General features: G+C 37.8%; 2 protein-coding genes and 1 pseudogene across 2 annotated transcripts; 2 read left to right on the forward strand and 1 right to left on the reverse strand.

Annotated features, from left to right (window-relative positions):
* Positions 1-527: 527 nt before the first annotated feature.
* Positions 528-2367, forward strand: LOC117388947 (olfactory receptor 4S1-like; annotated as a pseudogene).
* Positions 2368-8626: 6259 nt separating this feature from the next.
* Positions 8627-11970, forward strand: LOC117388948 (olfactory receptor 4S1-like). The gene is made up of 3 exons (XM_055230392.1): positions 8627-9584; positions 11451-11605; positions 11959-11970. Exons 1-3 carry the CDS (start codon positions 8627-8629, stop codon positions 11968-11970), a joined length of 1125 nt encoding a protein of 374 aa, XP_055086367.1.
* Positions 11971-12033: 63 nt separating this feature from the next.
* LOC117388949 (GTPase IMAP family member 8-like) lies at positions 12034-17285 on the reverse strand. The gene is made up of 4 exons (XM_033986504.2): positions 17147-17285; positions 16109-16813; positions 12908-14080; positions 12034-12167 (listed from the first exon to the last, which is right to left on the reverse strand). The coding sequence occupies exons 1-4, from the start codon at positions 17187-17189 to the stop codon at positions 12034-12036; spliced, it is 2055 nt and encodes a 684-aa protein (XP_033842395.1). The 5' UTR covers positions 17190-17285.
* Between the last annotated feature and the right edge of the window lie 1447 nt (positions 17286-18732).

Below are 18732 nucleotides of genomic sequence, written 5' to 3' on the forward strand. Positions count from 1 at the left end.
AAGGACAACAAAAGGTGTCAACTCTGAACTAAACATAAAATATCAGATAGTTTCATTGCATTACAGCTGTTTCTATATGACCAGTGAAAGACTTTAAATGTGTCATGATATTGCTCTTAATTAAATGATTCTCCACTGATAACCACAAATCCCTAAACTATGTCAGTTGCAGTTTGGTTAATTTTTTTTTTTTTTTTTTTTTTTTTACATCAATCCAGTAACATAGATGCAAGTGTGTAATTTTACATTAACACAGTCAGATTACAATTGTAGTCTGACTTCTTAAACATGTCTATTGTTTAGGTTGTTTATCCTATTTCATTATGGTGTACAGAAGAGCACTAAAAATAAATTGATAAAATTTTTGCTTGTAAACAAGCAACAATGTGGGACTAGGTGGTGTGTTATGTGATGTTAATCCAGCTATAAAAGCAAATAAAGTGAAGTCAGAGATAGCTCCAGTATCGTTTGTGTTTGGGAGGAGGTAGTCATCTAGACTACAATAGTTTAGGAAGAATAGAAGCCTTATGGACAATGCTTCAGCTATAACTGTGTTCACTCTGTCTGGCTTAAATGGTACAGAGAAGTACAGGATCCCTCTGTTTGTTGTAACATTTCTGTGTTACAGTTTGATCTGGGTGGCAAATGTGACTATTATAGTGACTATTATTATGGATAAGAACCTTCATGAGCCTATGTATATTTTGTTGTGTTCCCTGTGCATCAATGGACTGTTTGGCACTGCAAGTTTTTACCCCTCAGCGACCTCCTCTCCTCCACCCATGTTATTTCATTTTCTGGCTGTCTGTTACAGGGATTTGTGGTCCATGCTTACATTGGTGCTGAAGTGTCTATTCTGTTATGGGCTCGACACACGGGGAGCGACGTCGCTCGCTCTCCATTTATTTTCAATGGTCTCTGTGCGACACTGCGAAAATCGCTCGTGTCTCTCACCTCCGCGACAAGCGAAAGTCGTGCACGTGAAAACCTCACGCTCGTGCATGTCGACGTGCACACGCGGGCCTGCGACGCGACTAATGAAAGTTGAAAAATGTTCTACTTTTATCGCTGTCGCCTGCACAACAGCCAATCAGCGAGAGTTTGATTGACGAGCCAATGCACTGTCCACTTCAGAAACATCATGGAGGAGAAAATTATACTCACGGTGTCGGATTTCCCAATTCTTTTTGACATATCTCAAAGAGACTACCGAGATATATCAAAAAAGCAGCTGCCTGGGAACTCGTTGGTGCCAGGGTGAATATGAGAGGTAAGTTAACATGCGCAAATTTGTTAATTCAGATACATTTATGGAGGCTAATAACCAAATGTATTAAATACTGATTCAACATTAAACAATATATTTATTTAAGGTTTTTACATTAAACAGAATTAGCTGTAGAATAGGATGGACCCAGGATCGCTTTTTTTTTTAGTTGTTGTTGTAGAGTGCAACCAATTGTAATATTTTAGTCAAATGAAGCAAAACTTTACGAGATTCCATTTTAGCGTCTTTTTCCCATCTACCGCTATTAACCTCAAAATTCCCTCCAAATAAACAGCTAATCAGACGTGTAGGAGGCTCGCGATCTGCTCTGGAACAGAGCGCGACGTGACAAGCCGCCGCTAGTCGCTGCAGTTTGTCGCTGCCCGTGTGTTCGATTTTAAAGCCTATGCGATGAGTGTCGCTGCACGGTATCGTTAGTCGCTCCCCGTGTGTCGAGCCCATTAGTCATGTCTTTAGACCGATATGTTTCCATTTGCCGCCCTCTGGTGTACCACTCTGTAATGACACGACAAAGAGTTGGCCTTTTGGTGCTGTTTGCTTGGCTTCTTCCAGCAACCCTGATAATGGTTGATTCGATAACAACATTTATTTTAAAGTTATGTGACTCACATATACCCAGACTCTACTGTATCAATTATTTTGTGAACAAACTTGCTTGTACCACTTCTGCAGCCAGTTTTATTATACCAGCATGTACATATACTATTTATGTGTGCCATGTTGGGTTTATTTGTTTGTCATATTTTTATTTAATAAGAACATGTCGACAATCCAAAAATAATATGAGTGAATTTACGCAAACTTGTCTCCCACATGTGATATGTCTGATAATTTTGGGAACCGTTTTCCTTTTTGATTTAATGTACATTAGATTCAGCTCTGTAGATCTACCACAAGGACTCCGAAGCTTTATGGCCATTGAGTTTTTGGTTGTTCCTCCAATTCTGAATCCTGTTATCTATGGCATGAAGTTGACACAAGTGAGAAACAGGATTGCACAATTGTTTGGTGTGAAACAAGACAAGGGCTCCCATAAATTTGTCAAAAAGAAAAGGTTTTTCACTGAAATAATACAATAAAACAATAATGTTGAATGGAAACTGAATTCAAATTGAAAAGTCTCTTGGAAGAAATTCACTGATGCTTATAAATCTTGTACTACTTATGTATGCTGATCTGCGGGATGTGTAAAGTAGGTATATCTTTTCAGTTGCATTCTGTGTCCTGTGTACTTAAGTATTTTCATCAAATACTCAATGCTCAAACAGTATACTCAGTACTCTACCGTAACATGTCAATATGATAGAGACCTAAAAAAATATCTCTAAGCTATAAATGCATCTAAATGACTCACTATATTTTCCAACGGTCTGTGGTGCTTCATATTATGTTTCAATATGTGAACCCTGGTGAAAAAGAAAAGTTTTAGCACCCCTGATTTAGAGGCATGTTTAGCTTAGGTTTATCTTCTCTCTTTTCTAGTTTAGGTTTATCTTCTGTCACTTCTGCTTCAAAAGAATGGCACATTGTGCCTGACTTGTTTGTTACATCTGTTTCCTTTTTGTGAAGTGTCTTTGAATGCCATGAAAAGCACTCTTCACATATAATGTATTAAACATGACAGATTCATGTGTCTTTATTGACCAATAACTCATTACCTATTTATTGGAATAAATATTTGTGACATTTGTATGAGTGTATTTTCAAGACTGTAACATGTCCAGCCAGCATGTAGATGAACTCTGGTGACAATCTTGTGCAAGAGAGGGCATCACCATTACTGCAACGCGCCCCTGGTCTGTGCACCACCGTGAAGTCATAGGCCTGCAGTCCCTTGATCCATCATGTCAGCTGGTCCTCTGGCTCTTTAAAAGACATGAGCCTTTGTAGGGCTGAGTGGTCAGTTCTGACTGTGAAGTGGAAGCCCCCCAGGAGGTACTTGAAATGGCGTATAGCACTGGCAGGGGCATTGCAAAGGTAGAAAGGGAGAACTTTAAACTGCCATAGTCTCTTAGAGGTGCTGAAGGCAATCTTTGGATGGGTATCTGGAGCAAGGGGGATCTGCCAGTAATCGCTGCGTAGGTCTAAAGTAGAACACCAAATTGACCCTGCCACAGAATCCAGAGGCTCATCAGCACATGGAAGCAGGTAAGGATGCTTCTGGTCACATTACTGAGAGGCCAAAAATCCACACAGAAGCGCCAGTCACTTTTCTGTTTCTTTAGGACCATTACCACAGGAGCAACCCAGGAGCTTGTTGAGTGATTGATAACACTGGGTTACAAAAAACATTTTTGAAAGTTGTCTGTGTTTTTTCAACTGAATTAGGACCATTTAGCACCGCTGAATCCAAAAATGACATCCATTTTTCTCAGTCAGGTCAGGTTTTTATGCTAATTTGATTTTGAAAAATCCAATCTTCTGACTAAATTTATTACAATTTTGTGACATTATCAGTTGATTTTCTTTAATATTTCTCATCCAAAAAATGTTAAAAAATAGTTTTCTAACAGAATGTATTAATTAAATGTTACGGTATGTTAATTGATAAAGGTAAGTACATGTAAATTGGAACGTTACGTTATCATTGTGCAAAATTCAGGACATGAACTTCTGTTTTTATGAACTCCTTGAATGCTCAGCAGCAGGGATGTCTCTCTTCAGAGTCCAACAGTAATCAGCCATCATGACTGCATCCCAGCATCCCTGATACCTGGTCTCCATCTCTTTTATATCCTGATGGAATCTCTCCCCCTGCTCATCTCTCAGTGATCCCAGATTCTCAGGAAACTTGAACATTTAACTCCTTTTGGTAAAAAGGATGTGGAGCATCATCATTAAAACCACACCGGAGGAATCTTTGTCACTGATGTCAGGAACTTCTACAAAGACAGGTACTGGAATTTCATCACAGTGAGCTACAGGACAACGTGCTGATTCATGGTCAGGATACTTGAGGCTGCTTTGGTTCTTTCTGTTGATCCCAGTCACATCAATAGCCCAGAAGTGGCTATTGATGTCGGCTCCCTCCAAACCATGGGAATTCCAAACTTCAGACAACTCTTCTTGCCTTTAGTCCACTGACGCAGATACTCGGTGCATGACTTGCATGCCATGTGTGGCGCCAAGCTTCATCTTGGTCACCAAGTTTAATACCAAAATAAGCATGGTAAGCACACTTTATGAAACTTGTGACTTGATTCCTGTTAGGAACATTGGTGTATTCACCGCAGATGTAGCAGAATATGTCAGGCTTATTTTTGCAAGATCTTCTAGTCGAAGCCATTTCATTCACTTGTAATATAAAAAAAAAAAAAAATTAGTCATAAGTTGGCACATGCAAAATCTTCAGAATTTGTTTATAGCGAGAAATATAACAGAATTTTGCATCATATGACGTGAAAATACTCATACATGTAAACAAAATCGTCCAAAAACAAATATGAAGCTTAGTTCAGAACGTTGACCTGAGCAAAACCAATGTGATTTTTGGATTCAGCACATCAAAATTATCCTAAATCAGCTAAGAAATCTTAGACAATAAATTTAGTGTTGACCAGTGTAATTAATGCCTTTTGCATTTCCTGCAGAGCCTTTTCTGCAGCTGCCTGCCTTACCAGCGGAAGCTGCCATGGCCTCATTCGGCTGGGTGATGCATCTTCAGTGTCAATGCTGTGTTCATGGAGGTCAGTTTGGCCTACACCCTCTTCTGACATGGAGAAGCTGTCTTTAAACTCAAACAGCAACTGTAGCAACTGCAGCTGCTCCTGTTCTGATTCATTCAGTCCATCACAATTCCTACCCCAGATGTCTCTCACCGTCTCCAACGCCTCCCCCTGATCAAGGGGGCCACCTAAGCACAACAAAGACTTTCTGAAAGAGTTCTCTGGATTTTTACCTACTGTTGTGACACAGTATGACCGTCTTTTAATTTTGGGTGACTGGAATATACATGTTTGTTGTCCCTCCAAACCTTTGGCCACGGAGTTTTTAGATTTGATTGATGCTTTTAATTTCACACAACATGTTACTGGCGCCACTCATGAACATGGTCATATTTTGGATTTGGTTTTGTCGCACGGTCTGGATATTAATAATGTTCAGATTGGTGATGCTGTGTTTTCTGATCACTGCCCTGTTTTATTTGATTTTATGTTGAATGACCCATGCAAACACAGTCCTTCTGTGCTCTATCGGCGCCAGCTAAAGCCGACATCTGCGGCAAGTTTTTGTGATTCTTTCACTTGCAATCCACTGACTGTTGCACAGGGCACAGAGCAACTTGTATCTACCTTTTTATCAACTTGCAATAGTGTTATGAACACTATTGCACCACTCAAAATTGTGCACCCTAAAGCTAAACAAGAGCCCTGGCTTAATGAAATAACTAGAGAGGCTAGGCGTGAGTGCAGAAGAGCAGAGCGCAGGTGGAAGAAAGATGGACTGGAGGTGTCACATCAAATTTTAAAAAATAGGTGGCGTCATTATCAAAAAATTATTGAAGGGGAAAAAACTAAATATTTTTCAAATCTTATTTCAAATTATTGTGACAAACCAAGAGTTCTTTTTAAAACAATTGGGTCTATTTTAAATCTTACCAAATCCTCCACTCTGCAGGCTACAGCAGCTGTTTGTAACAATTTCTTAAAGTTCTTCTGTGATAAAGTTGCCACCATTAGGGCCATGTCAAAAATCTTAGATAAAACGGTCTTGTCTCAGCTACAAACATTTCTGAATATAAACAGCATTTTAGACAGCTTGCAGTCAGGATATAAATCTTTTCATAGCACAAAGTCTGCACTTTTAAAGGTTTTTAATGACATGTTTTTAATGAATGATTCTGGGGATTCAGCCATTTTAGTGCTTTTAGACTTGACTGCTGCTTTTGACACAGTTGACCATGCAACTCTTTTAGATCGATTGGAAAATTGTGTGGGTGTCAGGGGGATGGCCCTAGACTGGTTTAAATCCTATTTGTCTGGGCGTTCCTTCTGTGTCAGGCTGGAGGACTCCACCTCTTCTTTTGCCCCACTGCACTGTGGAGTTCCCCAGGGTTCAATTCTTGGGCCAGTTCTATTCACGCTGTACCTTTTACCTCTGGGGCAGCTGCTTAAAAAACATGGCATGTCTTACCACCTGTACGCAGATGACATCCAAGTTTACATGCCAATAAAAAGGAACAGCAGCAGCCCCCTGACACCTCTACTAGAGTGCCTTAATGACGTCAAGGTTTGGTTGGCTCAACATTTCTTAAATCTCAATGAAATTAAAACTGAGGTGATAGTGTTTGGGCCCAGTGTCGGTGCAAGCTCCTCTTTAGACCTGGGACCCCTGAGTCAGTACACTAAGCCCACAGCCACCAACCTTGGCGTCATTATGGACTCTGATTTTAAACTTGATAAACTGGTCAACACTGTTGTGAAATCCAGTTTTTATCATCTTCGTCTTTTAGCTAAAATTAAGTTTATTTTATCTTTTTCGGATTTTGAGTGCGTGATGCATGCTTTTATTTCCTCTCGTTTGGACTATTGCAATGCACTTTATGTAGGAATTAACCAAAATGCACTTTATTGCTTGCAGTTAGTCCAAAACGCTGCTGCCCGACTTTTAGCAGGAAATAAAAAACATGAACACATCACTCCAATTCTTGCGTCTTTGCACTGGCTCCCTGTTCATTTTAGAATTGATTTTACGATTTTACTGTTTGTTTTTAAAGCTTTGAATGGACTGGCCCCAGATTACATCTCGGACCTCATCCAAATTTATACTCCGGCGCGCACACTAAGGTCCGAGGGCCAGCTCCAGCTCGTGGTGCCTAAGACGAGACTTAAAACCAGAGGAGACGGAGCCTTTTCTGTGGCTGGTCCAAAGCTCTGGAATGCTTTGCCTCCTCACGTCAAAACAGCTCCCACAGTGGAGTGTTTTAAGTCTCGTCTTAAGACCCACTTTTACTCTCTGGCTTTTAACTCTGCATGAGTTGTATGGTCCTCTGATGTCTTTTATGGATTTGTTCCTTTTGATTTTATTTGCTTGTTTTATTTGATTTTATTGTTTTATTGGTAATTGTTTTATTGCTTTTATAAACATATTTATTATTTTAATTTTGCTATTTTATTCTAGTCTAAATGTTGATTCACTTAATTAGTTGTTTTTATTTATATGTGCAGCACTTTGGAAACTGCATTTGTTTGTGAAATGTGCTATATAAATAAATTGGATTGAATTGGATTGAAGGTGTGGAGGCCCGCTCTATGTGTCTTTGATATGGGGAAGGGTGGGCAACAACAGGCTCAAGCGATTTGTGCTGTGGTTTGAGGGCGATGAATGCTGCGCAGGGGAAATAGTTTGGGGAAGTTGTGTACTTGAATGGTGTAGTTGTCTAGAAGGATTGAGGTGCCTTGTTTGATGTCTATTATGCAGTCCAGGGCCTTCAGCATGTGGAGTAAAATCAGTGTGCTCCTCTAGTTTAATCTTCGGTCGCACAGACAGAAACATCTTAAACTGGTAACTCAGCAGAGTCGAGGTTGTCTTAAATTAATCAATAAAGAGGAGGTAGACTTGTCTCCAATGTAGCGTTCTGGTGTAAGAAAACGGAAGAATTTTTTCTGGTTGTGTATTTTCTTAACACAAGAGTTACTGTGGGTCGTAATCCACACCAAAACAAGACCAAAACATTATTAGTCTCAACCTCTAAAGCCAGTCTCACATCACCTTGTTGGCATAGCAACCAAGTGTTACATACAAAAGCAATTACATTAACAACATATAAACAGTTACAAGAACAATAAAAGATGTCAACTCTGAACCAAACACAAAATATCAGATAGTTTCATTGCATTACAGCTTTTTCTATATGACCAGTGAAAGACTTTAAATGTGTCATAATATTGCTCTTAATTAAATTATTCTTCACTGATAACCACAAATCCCTAAACTATGTCAGTTGCAGTTTGGTGAATTTTGCTTAATTTAATCTCTTAATTTTTTTTATTATTTTTTTTTACATTTATCCAGTAACATAGATGCAAGCCTGTAATTTTACATTAACACAGTTAGATTACAATTGTGATCTGACTTCTTAAACATGTCTATTGTTTAGTTTTTTTATTCTATTATTTCATCATGGTGTACATAAGAATACTAAAAAGAGCACTAAAAATAAATTAATTTTTTTTGCATGTAAACAGCAGTGGCACTGTGGGACTAGGTGGCGTGTTATGTGTCGTTAATCCAACTATAAAAGCAAATAAAGTGAAGCCAGAGATAGCTCCAGTATCGTTTGTGTTTGGGAGGAGGTAGTCATCTAGACTACAATAGTTTAGGAAGAATAGAAGCTTTATGGACAATGCTTCAGCTATAACTGTGTTCACTCTGTCTGGTTTAAATGGTACAGAGAAGTACAGGATCCCTCTGTTTGTTGTAACATTTCTGTGTTACAGTTTGATCTGGGTGGCAAATGTGACTATTATAGTGACTATTATTATGGATAAGAACCTTCATGAGCCTATGTATATTTTGTTGTGTAACCTGTGCATCAATGGACTGTTTGGCACTGCAGGTTTTTACCCCAAGTTCCTCAGCGACCTCCTCTCCTCCACCCATGTTATTTCATTTTCTGGCTGTCTGTTACAGGGATTTGTGGTCCATGCTTACATTGGTGCTGATTTGTCTATTCTGTTAGTCATGTCTTTAGACCGATATGTTTCCATTTGCCGCCCTCTGGTGTACCACTCTGTAATGACACGACAAAGAGTTGGCCTTTTGGTGCTGTTTGCTTGGCTTCTTCCAGCAACCCTGGTAATGGTTAGTTCGATTACAACATTTATTTTAAAGTTATGTGACTCACATATACCCAGACTCTACTGTATCAATTTTTTTGTAAACAAACTTGCTTGTACCGCTTCTGCAGCCAGTTTTATTATACCAGCATGTACATATACTATTTATGTGTGCCATTTTGGGTTTATTTGTTTGTCATATTTTTATTTAATAAGAACATGTCGACAATCCAAAAATAATATGAGTAAATTTATGCAAACTTGTCTCCCACATGTCATATGTCTGATAATTGTGGGGATCGGTTTCCTTTTTGATTTAATGTACATTAGATTCGGCTCTGTAGATCTACCACAAGGACTCCAAAACTTTATGGCCATTGAGTTTTTAGTTGTTCCTCCAATTCTGAATCCTGTTATCTATGGCATGAAGTTGACACAAGTGAGAAACAGGATTGCACAATTGTTTGGTGTGAAACAAAACAAGGGCTCCCATAAATTTGTCAAAAAGAAAAAAAAAAGTTATTCACTGAAATAATACAATAAAACAATAATGCTGAAATTGTCTTGGAAGAAATTCACTCATGTTTATGAATCTTCTACCACTTATGACCTGCAGGATGTGTAAAGAGGTTATATCTTTTCAGTTGTATTTTGTGTCCTCAGTCTTTTGCCTATGTAACTATGTTGCTGGGGACCAAATGCAGCTAACATCAATTTTTATTGGCTCTTGCTGAATTTTACTGTCCTTTGCTAAATTGGTCCAAATGATCATACTGTAAAATTATCTGTTTTTGATGAAATATTCAATAACATAACATTGCATTATGATTCATACCTAAAAATACTGTCCCAAACTATAAATGCATCTAAATGACTCGCTATATTGGCCAGCAAACTGTGGTGCTTCAAATTATGTTTCAATATGTCAAGCCCAGTGAAAAAGAAAAGTTTTGGCACCCTTGATTTAGAGGCATGTTTAGCTTAGGTTTATATGATCCCTTTTCTATTTTAGGTTTATCTTCTGTTACTTCTCCTTCAAAAGATCTACACATTCTTCATGACTTGTTTGTTACATCAGTTTTCTGTTTGGTGTTTGGTCTTCACATAATACAATAATGTATTAAACATGACGGATTCTTTATTGACCAATAACTCATTACTTATTTATTGAAATAAATATTTCTGACATTTTTGTCAGTGTATTTTTATTCATAGATTAAATAAATGTCTATTGTACACATAAATAAGTAATTTCCTACATATCAAGAAAGTTTGTCATGGTCTAAAAACTTGGTCTTGAAGTAAATATAGCATATACAGTCATACTGTATCCCTATTATATATTTTTTTTAGTTTTAATGAATGACTTTTCACCAAACAATTAATCTCACTTACACATTGACCACCACAACATTGAGGCTTTTGAAATCATTGACGATGTTTGCGAGGGGTTAGCAACAATGGCCAATGAGAAAGTTCATGTCAAGGCGAATAGCACAGTAGCGCTGGAAACCGAACATCAATAAAAGACTCTTATTCTGCCATGTTTGAAGCAGTAGTGCAAAACCTTCATATACATGCATTTTAAAAAAAAAAAAAAAAAAAAAGGTATATAAAAAGTCATGGAACAGCCCAATAACCTGCTGTATCACTACTGCAACTTCCATCTTCCATACTTCCAACTTCCATAAAATCTCCATCGATTTACGATGCCAGTGTAATCCCTCAGTCGTTCAGGTCTGATCCATAGTAAAAGCCAAATGTAAAATCTGTCAACTGGACATAAAGTTGTAGGAGTGAAGATGTTTTGCTGCTCATCCAAGTTGCTTCTTCATTTTTGAACTGAACAACATTTGGCCTTTATTATCCATTGGTGTAACATTAGGCTAAGAGAAAATTGTCTCAATAGTAATTTTCTCTCAACTAGAGCTAAATGATATGGTAAAAATATCTAATTGCAATTTTTCTGACAAGCATTGCAATTGTGATTAGAGTTGCCATGTTGTTTTATGAACAGTTCTGTTCAAAGTTAACATTTCAAACGCTTTAAGAATTGATATAAATACTGAAATATGTACAACTACTTGATTGATGCTAATAAATACAACTACTACAAGAATCACATTACAGATTCAGAACATGTTTGTACAGCTCTAAATTACAGGTTTAGCACCTTTTATGCAGAGTAAGATGAAAAATATTTTGTTGTTTGTGGAGTAACTTATAGTAGACTACTTCAAAATTGTAGCCTTTGCAATTTACTAATTGCATTAATTTCATTTAGTGCTTTAGTTTCTATTGCAATTAATCTTGCAGCCCTTCACTCACTGTTCATTCTTTGCCAGTGTTCCTGTTTTCCCTGAGGACCTGTCTCTTTGACCCAGCCGAGCAGACCCCCAGTAGAGTCCCGGCCACAGCCCCAGCAGCAGAGCTCAGATTCAACCTGAGTCCTCCCTCCATCCTGAGTGAACCTCCAAACACTCCACCCAGAACAGCTCCCAGCGCGGCCCCTCCAGCCATCAACCGCACAGGGGAGGAGGTGAGAGGGGAGAGAGGCTTGTTCTGGGAACCAAAATACAAAAAAAAATATGATAAGCTTCTGTTGTGCTGTTAATATGGCTTCCCTTGACATGTATTTGTATTTAAATATAAGTATCTGTATGAACTATTACATTTGAATTTCTTTCAGTACAGTAGTATTCCACTACATTTTGAATACGGTATAAGTAAAAGTAGGTCTATAAAAAATGGTGCGCATTAGATGTATTGGAGTTTATGCAGCAAATGGCATAACAGACACAAAGAGTACACTTGTTGTGTTGTTCAATCTAAATTGTTTTACATCTAGTAGTGAATATAAAGCAATACTGATAACTCTGTTGTTGTTTGTAGATCACAAAATAAATCTTTCTTCATGCTTTATTAAGCTAATTAAAGTGTAATTAGTATAAAGTGCCACTAAATGTCTTAGTTGAGGTCCAGTGACATAGCCATAACCAATGGAAATGAAATGGGGGTCTGAGACATAATCTCTCCCCCATCTACATCCACATCCATCCTCAGAGCCAGAACAATGAGAACAATAGCAGGGTCATTAAGGGCTGAATAGGGCAGTCTGAGATGAAACTGGAAACAAAAGCTGTTTACAGTTTCAGTGCCTCCCCTCAGATAGATTTAAGGCAGTGGCCACCAGCATTCTGACCAGAACTGAAGAAGCAGCTTGGATGAGCAGCGAAATGTCTTCACTCCTACAAGATTTGTCCAGTTGACAGATTTAAACTTCGTCGTTTGCTATGTTTCTACCTCTGTTTTTCTGGAAATCTCTTATGCATCAATTATAAGAAGTGCAGCCATTTAATTGTTACATTACTATTATTATAAATGTTTATCTGTCTATTTATTTAGATACATATATCAATGAAAAAATAGAGCAATGTGCCTTCAATTACATTTAAAATTTATATTTGCTGTTTATTTAATATTTTTGCTCAGGCAACCTAAATTTTATCTGTGTTTGAGTGCCACCACAGAAATTTAACTGGCCCTGTAAAAAAAAAATAAATCCTGACTACGCCCCTGTTAAGGTTCAAGTAGGCTACTGCACAAAACATAAAATTAACCACAACCACTTGTATATACACAAATATAGCTTAATATAAAAAGATAGGCCTATTGTGATATAAATAGATAAAATAAACAATATAATAAAATGAAACAAAAAAATCTCACCCTTTTTTCATCTCCACTTGGTTCGATGTTTTGCTCAACTGTAATGGAGTTGAAAAGATAAGATAAATATACACACAAAAAACAAGCTCCAGATACCCATGATTATACTCACGATGTTTGTCCTTATGCCCCTCTTCTTCATTCTTATTCTCCAGCCTGAAAAGCATATCCAAAGTGCTCACCTCCACTGCCACTTTTCTCTGTAGATTGTATTTCTTCTTAAAATGCTTTTGGACCTCTGTCACCACAGATTGCAGCATCGTCTTGGTAGAGTTATGCTCTGTATTCAGTTGTTTCATCTCCTCTTGTAGCTTCATAATTTCCAGCTCCATTTGGTCTCGCATTTTAATCGTCGTGTCTAGATTTTTGTGCAATCTTTCTCTTTCTGCCTCATGGCTTTGGTGAGCCGTTTTCTTCTCACATGACAACCATGCTATTAGCTTGTCTTTTTCCCCAAGACACCTTTTAAGTTGGTTGTTGTCCCTCTCTGCATTTTCCAACCTCCAAACTGTAATCTTTTGTTTACCATTCATTTCATCCACCATATTTTTATAAGTGCAGATTGCATTGTCTTTCTGCGCAATTGTTTCTTTTAAGTGATTATTTTTCCTCAGTTCCTCATTCTCTGCTATTGTCTTGTTCAGCTGAAATTCTATTTTCTTGCAATTTTCAGATAACATTAGGTAGCTTTCTTGAACTTGCATATAACACTGTAGCAAATACTGATTATTATTTAACACATCTAGTTCCTCTATCTTCTCAAGCAGGTCTCTAACTTGAATTTGGTCATTTTTGTCCAAATTATTTAAAACATGATACCTATTTCCACATTTGTCCACTATGTGTTGTAAAGCAGCCCACCTCTCAATGTGTTCCTCAATAGCAGTGCTGCCTAGTTTGTCTTTGTAAGTAAAAAGCAATATAGTCTTTGACCACACGGCGCACAACAAACTCATATGGTCCTCCACATTCTGGCGGTCGGTTTCAGTAAAAGTCTCATCACAGCGTAAAACCAGAAGAACAGCGTTAGGTACTACAGTATTTGAGCTGTGTATAATCTGTTGTACTATTTCAGCTGGAGTATCATGACTATAATATCTGCCGTGCCAGCCAGGAGTGTCCACTACTTGAAGTCTAGTTTGGCCTGTATTAGGCCTACTTTGAGAGGTCTTCATAGATGTTTGTAAGTCTTCAGTATGCAGGATAGTGTTGGCGGTTGAACTTTTCCCAGCATGCTTTGGTCCAACAATGAGAATATGATGCTCTAATGCAGTTTCATGATTTTCTGAATTTAAAAATAGAAAAGCAAAATTGTTACATTTTATAATAATCTTAATTAGCTTTAATACAGCATAAGGATATACAGTGGCTTGCAAAAGTATTCATCCCCCTGGAACTTTTTCACATATTGTCACGTCACAACCACAAATTTAAATACACTTTCTTAGCATTTTATGTGAATGAGCAAAACAAAATGGCAAGTGTGAAGTGGAAGGGAATAGTTTACCAGATTTAAAAAAAAAACAACAAAAAAAAACTCAAAAGTGCATCGTGCAAAACTATTCAGGCCCCTTTTTCTTGAATGCAGCCAATTGCTTTTAGAAGTTGCCTGTTGATTTTGGAAAGATTGAATGTTGCCCTAATGACTAAAATGAGTCCACCTGTGTGTAATCTTGTCTTAGTATAAATGCAGCTGTGCTGTGAAGGCCACAGAAGTTTGTTAAGAGAGTGTTGGAGAGCAAACCACAAAATGAAGTCAAAGGAGCACACCAAACAGGTCAGAGAAAAAGTTGTGGTGAAGTTTAAAGCGGGGCTTGGATCTAAAAAGAAGCACTGTTTAATCTATCATCAATGGAAAGAGTATGGCACAAGTGCAAACCTACCCACACATGGCCGTCCACCAAAACATACAGAACGAACAAGAAGAGCACTCATCAAAGATGCAGCCAAGAGGCCCATGGTGACTCTGGAAGAGCTGCAGAGATCCACAGCTCAGGTGGGGTAATCTGTTCACAGGACAACTATTATTCGCGCACTACACAAATCTGGTCTTTATGGAAGAGTGACAAGAAGAAAGCCATTGTTGAAAACCATCCATAAGAAGTCTCATTTACAGTTCGCTAGAAGTCGTTTGGAGGACACAGCAAACATGTGGCAAAAGGTGCTCTGGTCTGATGAGACCAAAATCAAACTTTTTGTCCTAAAAGCAAAATGCGACGTGTGGAGGAAAACTAACATTGCACATCACTCTGAACACACCATCCCCATAGTCAAACACAGTGGTGGCAGCATCATGCTGTGGAGATGTTTTTCTTCAGCTGGAACAGGGAAGCTGGTCAGAGTTGATGGGAAGATGGATGGAGCTAAATACAGGGCAATCTTGGAAGAAAACCTGTTGGAGTCTGCAAACAACTTGAGACTGTGGCGGAGCTTCACCTTCCAGCAGGACAACGATCCTAAACATAAAGCCAAAGTGACAATGGAATGGTTTAAAGTAAAACATATTCATGTGTTAGAATGGCCCAGTCAAAGTCCGGACCTAAATCCAATTGGCAAGATCTGAAAACTGCAGTTCACAAACGGCCTCTATCAAATCTGACAGAGCTTGAACTGTCTTGCCAGGAAGAATGGGCAAAAATTTCAGTCTGTGCAAAGCTGGTGGAGACATACCCCAAAAGACTTGCAGCTGTAATTGCAGCAAAAGGCGGTTCCACAAAGTATTGATTTATCGGGACTGAATACTTTTGCACGCTGCACTTTTCAGTTTTGTATTTTTTTATTTTTTTTTTTATCTGGGAACGATGTATAATTTTCTTTTCTACTTCACACTTATGAACCATTTTGTGTTACTTATTCACATAAAATGCAACTTAAAAAATATTTAAATTTATTGTTGTGACTTGACAAAATTTGAAAAAGTTCCAGGAGGATTAATACTTTTGCAAGCCACTATATGCTTTATAGTTTATAAAGAATGATTCAATTTTAGTAATTTCTTAAGTAATAGGCCTACTCTACCATGTGATTAAGTTGTTACCAAACCTGAGGAGAAATAAAAAGTCTTCATTCTGGTAACACTATATAAAAACACAAATTTGTATTCCTCCTTGGACCAAACCAAGTCTACATCAGGACTAAACCATGACTAAAACAGGTCTACAGGACTAAACCGGGACCAAATTGAAGACAAGATTGACCGCACCCTAAAATGAAAAAAACAAAACAAAAAACAAACTACTACTACTACTGCTCTCATTGGTCAAACTAAAACTCCCAGTTAGATCAGAGAGAGGAATCTCTTCCCAGTACTTACCAGCGAGGAATCTCAGGAAATGTCTAGATGTTTGTACTTTGGTCTGCCTTAGCTTGGCCTTCTTCTCGTCCTCCTCTCTGTTCAGCTCTGAAAAAAAACCCTCCGCTTCTGTTGAAATCCCAACTTCTGTCACTGTTTTGTTGTCTTCCACCAATGCATCAATTTTTTCCCAAAGTTGTTCCACTTGACTCTCTTGTCCATAAAAGCTTGTGTCTAAAAGATGGTAGCGATGTCCACACCTCTCCAGCAATGGTCCAAGAAACTTAATTTTTGTCACATAATCTTCTATTGAAATCCCCTTTAACTTTTCAGGTTTGGTAAATACCACGATTGTGTTTTTCCATATATGATCATTTAGCAGTGTCAAAGGTCCTTCCACTGTCCACTCCTTGCCTTTGTTAGCACCAAGAGGCACCACCATAAGAAATGCATGGGGTCCAGGCTGACACATAGACAAGCATTCAGCCATATTTTTATTAATTAAACCTGGGTCTTGTACATTGTATTGCACCCATCTGTCAGGAGTGCTAATCACAATAATTCTTTGTCCTTTTTGATTAAAAGTCTGTCTTCGAACGCACATTTTCACGTCTCGTCTGGTGTCAAACATTTGTTGATGAAGTAGTGTGTTTCCAGTTAAACTCTTCTCCAGCCATCCATGACCAAACAGGACAAGGCGTAACTCACGTACACAGCTTTTGATTCCTATGAATGGATGCAGATTAATAGGTCAATATTTTAGCAATTTATGACGCAGAAAACATAATTTAGTAAAATAAATTAAAAAAAAATTGTGTGTGTGTGTGTGTGTATTCTTTACTTTCTTGGAATTTGTTTTGAAAATACATACCAATACAAATTTCTCAGAATTTTGCAGGTTTACAGGTAATTAAATAGTTGAAAACAATTATATATCCTCATATAGACTAAATGAATTAGCAGATGAGGATGAAGACAAAAAACAAACAAACAAGTAAACAAAAACCCTAAAAGAAAACAGCAGAGCTCTAAAAATAACACTGCCAAACAGAAGTATACCTTTTTGTTGATGTGTTCTACTGGTGTCCATAATTTCCTCCATGTTTTAGTTGAATTAGTCCCACGACACTTGGATTAATAAACACAGTATCCTCACGCATTAACAGCTTTGTCATGGTCCGTTTGTGTTCAAGTTGTTCTTCAGCCTTTGTATTTCTGACTCAAGTTCAAAGTTCATGACAAACAGCCAGTCATGCTGTTTTTCTGTGAACACATCAGTTCTATTACACTGTGAACAGAACAGGTAATCACATTAGCTCAGTATATTTGATAAGAGTGCCACTTCAAAGTTATCTCTCGTCTACAAGGACTCAGCAAAACAGTGTGTAAATGAATGTGCTTACTGTGTCTAGTGGCCACATTACCAGTAACTATGGCTCTTAGGTGGAGGTAGTCTTAGGTGGAGTGGACCCAGTGGAATGCGTGCACATTATAGGGAAAATAAAGCTTCTATTAAACCTTTTATCAGTAGCTTTTTAATGGCTCAAAATCCACTGCCATCATGCTTAAACTCTTGGCTTTGCAGTATTTGTTGTAAAGTGGTATATAGTAAATTAGAATATAATGGTAATAATATTTAGATATTTGGGAAAAATCTAATCAACCATTAAAAAAAAAAAACCCATAAAAAATAAAACCACAAATATCCTGGTGCAGGCTAAAATATCGCAAATCCCAATTATTATGAATCAGGCTGGAATTCCTATGAGGCCCGAAGTGGAGCTATCACGAACTATCCCATGGGCCCACTCTTCCATATTGTATGTGATATGTGATGTTGACCAGTGCAGATGAAAAACTCCAAATCAGTCAGTTTCCTCTTCCTCAGAAAGTCTTTATTAAGATCCAAATTGGTTGAATGCCACAGCTGTTGGAGGAGTGTCCCTGAGTCAGAACAAGCTTGATTCAGTGACTGTGCCATAAAGCACACCATGCAAAAGGTTTCCCACTACAGTAACAAATCAGAATCAATAATAAAAACTATTTAGAAATGCCTGGAAAGCATGTGGTATGGATGCAAAATTGTGGCTTTTAAAACGACACATTTGGCATTGCTGATATTTACAGCAAAAGACCTGAAAGGAGCCAAGATCCCAAAACCAATTTTCTACTGTAGCTTTTCTCTTTGACATTTTAAAAGGTACATATCAATACATATAGTGGAAAAGCAATTCATATAGTGGCACCCATTTATTTTACATAGTTGCAGTATAGACAAGTAACTGTCCAGATTCTGATTTTGGATTGCAATAATTTCAGTTATCCGAATGGAATTACTCTCTCACATGTACTGAATCTATATAATATAAAATACATATTAATTTCACCACTTAAGTAAACTGACTTTTCCACAATATGTTTATAGGTATGACCCTGGTACACTGCACTGTGTCACATTTGGTTGCAGCCTGAATTGCAAAAGGACTATCTGCCATTTCTAAAAGTGAACATCATACTATTTACATTATGTACATATGTATAGAATCTCAGTATATTACACTTACTGTGCAGCTAAGTATTCACAAAAAGGCCCGGTTGACTGAACTCATGTATTAATGGGCAGCTTTCATAGACATGTCAAAAAA

The sequence above is a fragment of the Periophthalmus magnuspinnatus genome, chromosome 21 (genome assembly GCF_009829125.3).
Source record: "Periophthalmus magnuspinnatus isolate fPerMag1 chromosome 21, fPerMag1.2.pri, whole genome shotgun sequence".
Classification (NCBI taxonomy): domain Eukaryota; kingdom Metazoa; phylum Chordata; class Actinopteri; order Gobiiformes; family Gobiidae; genus Periophthalmus; species Periophthalmus magnuspinnatus.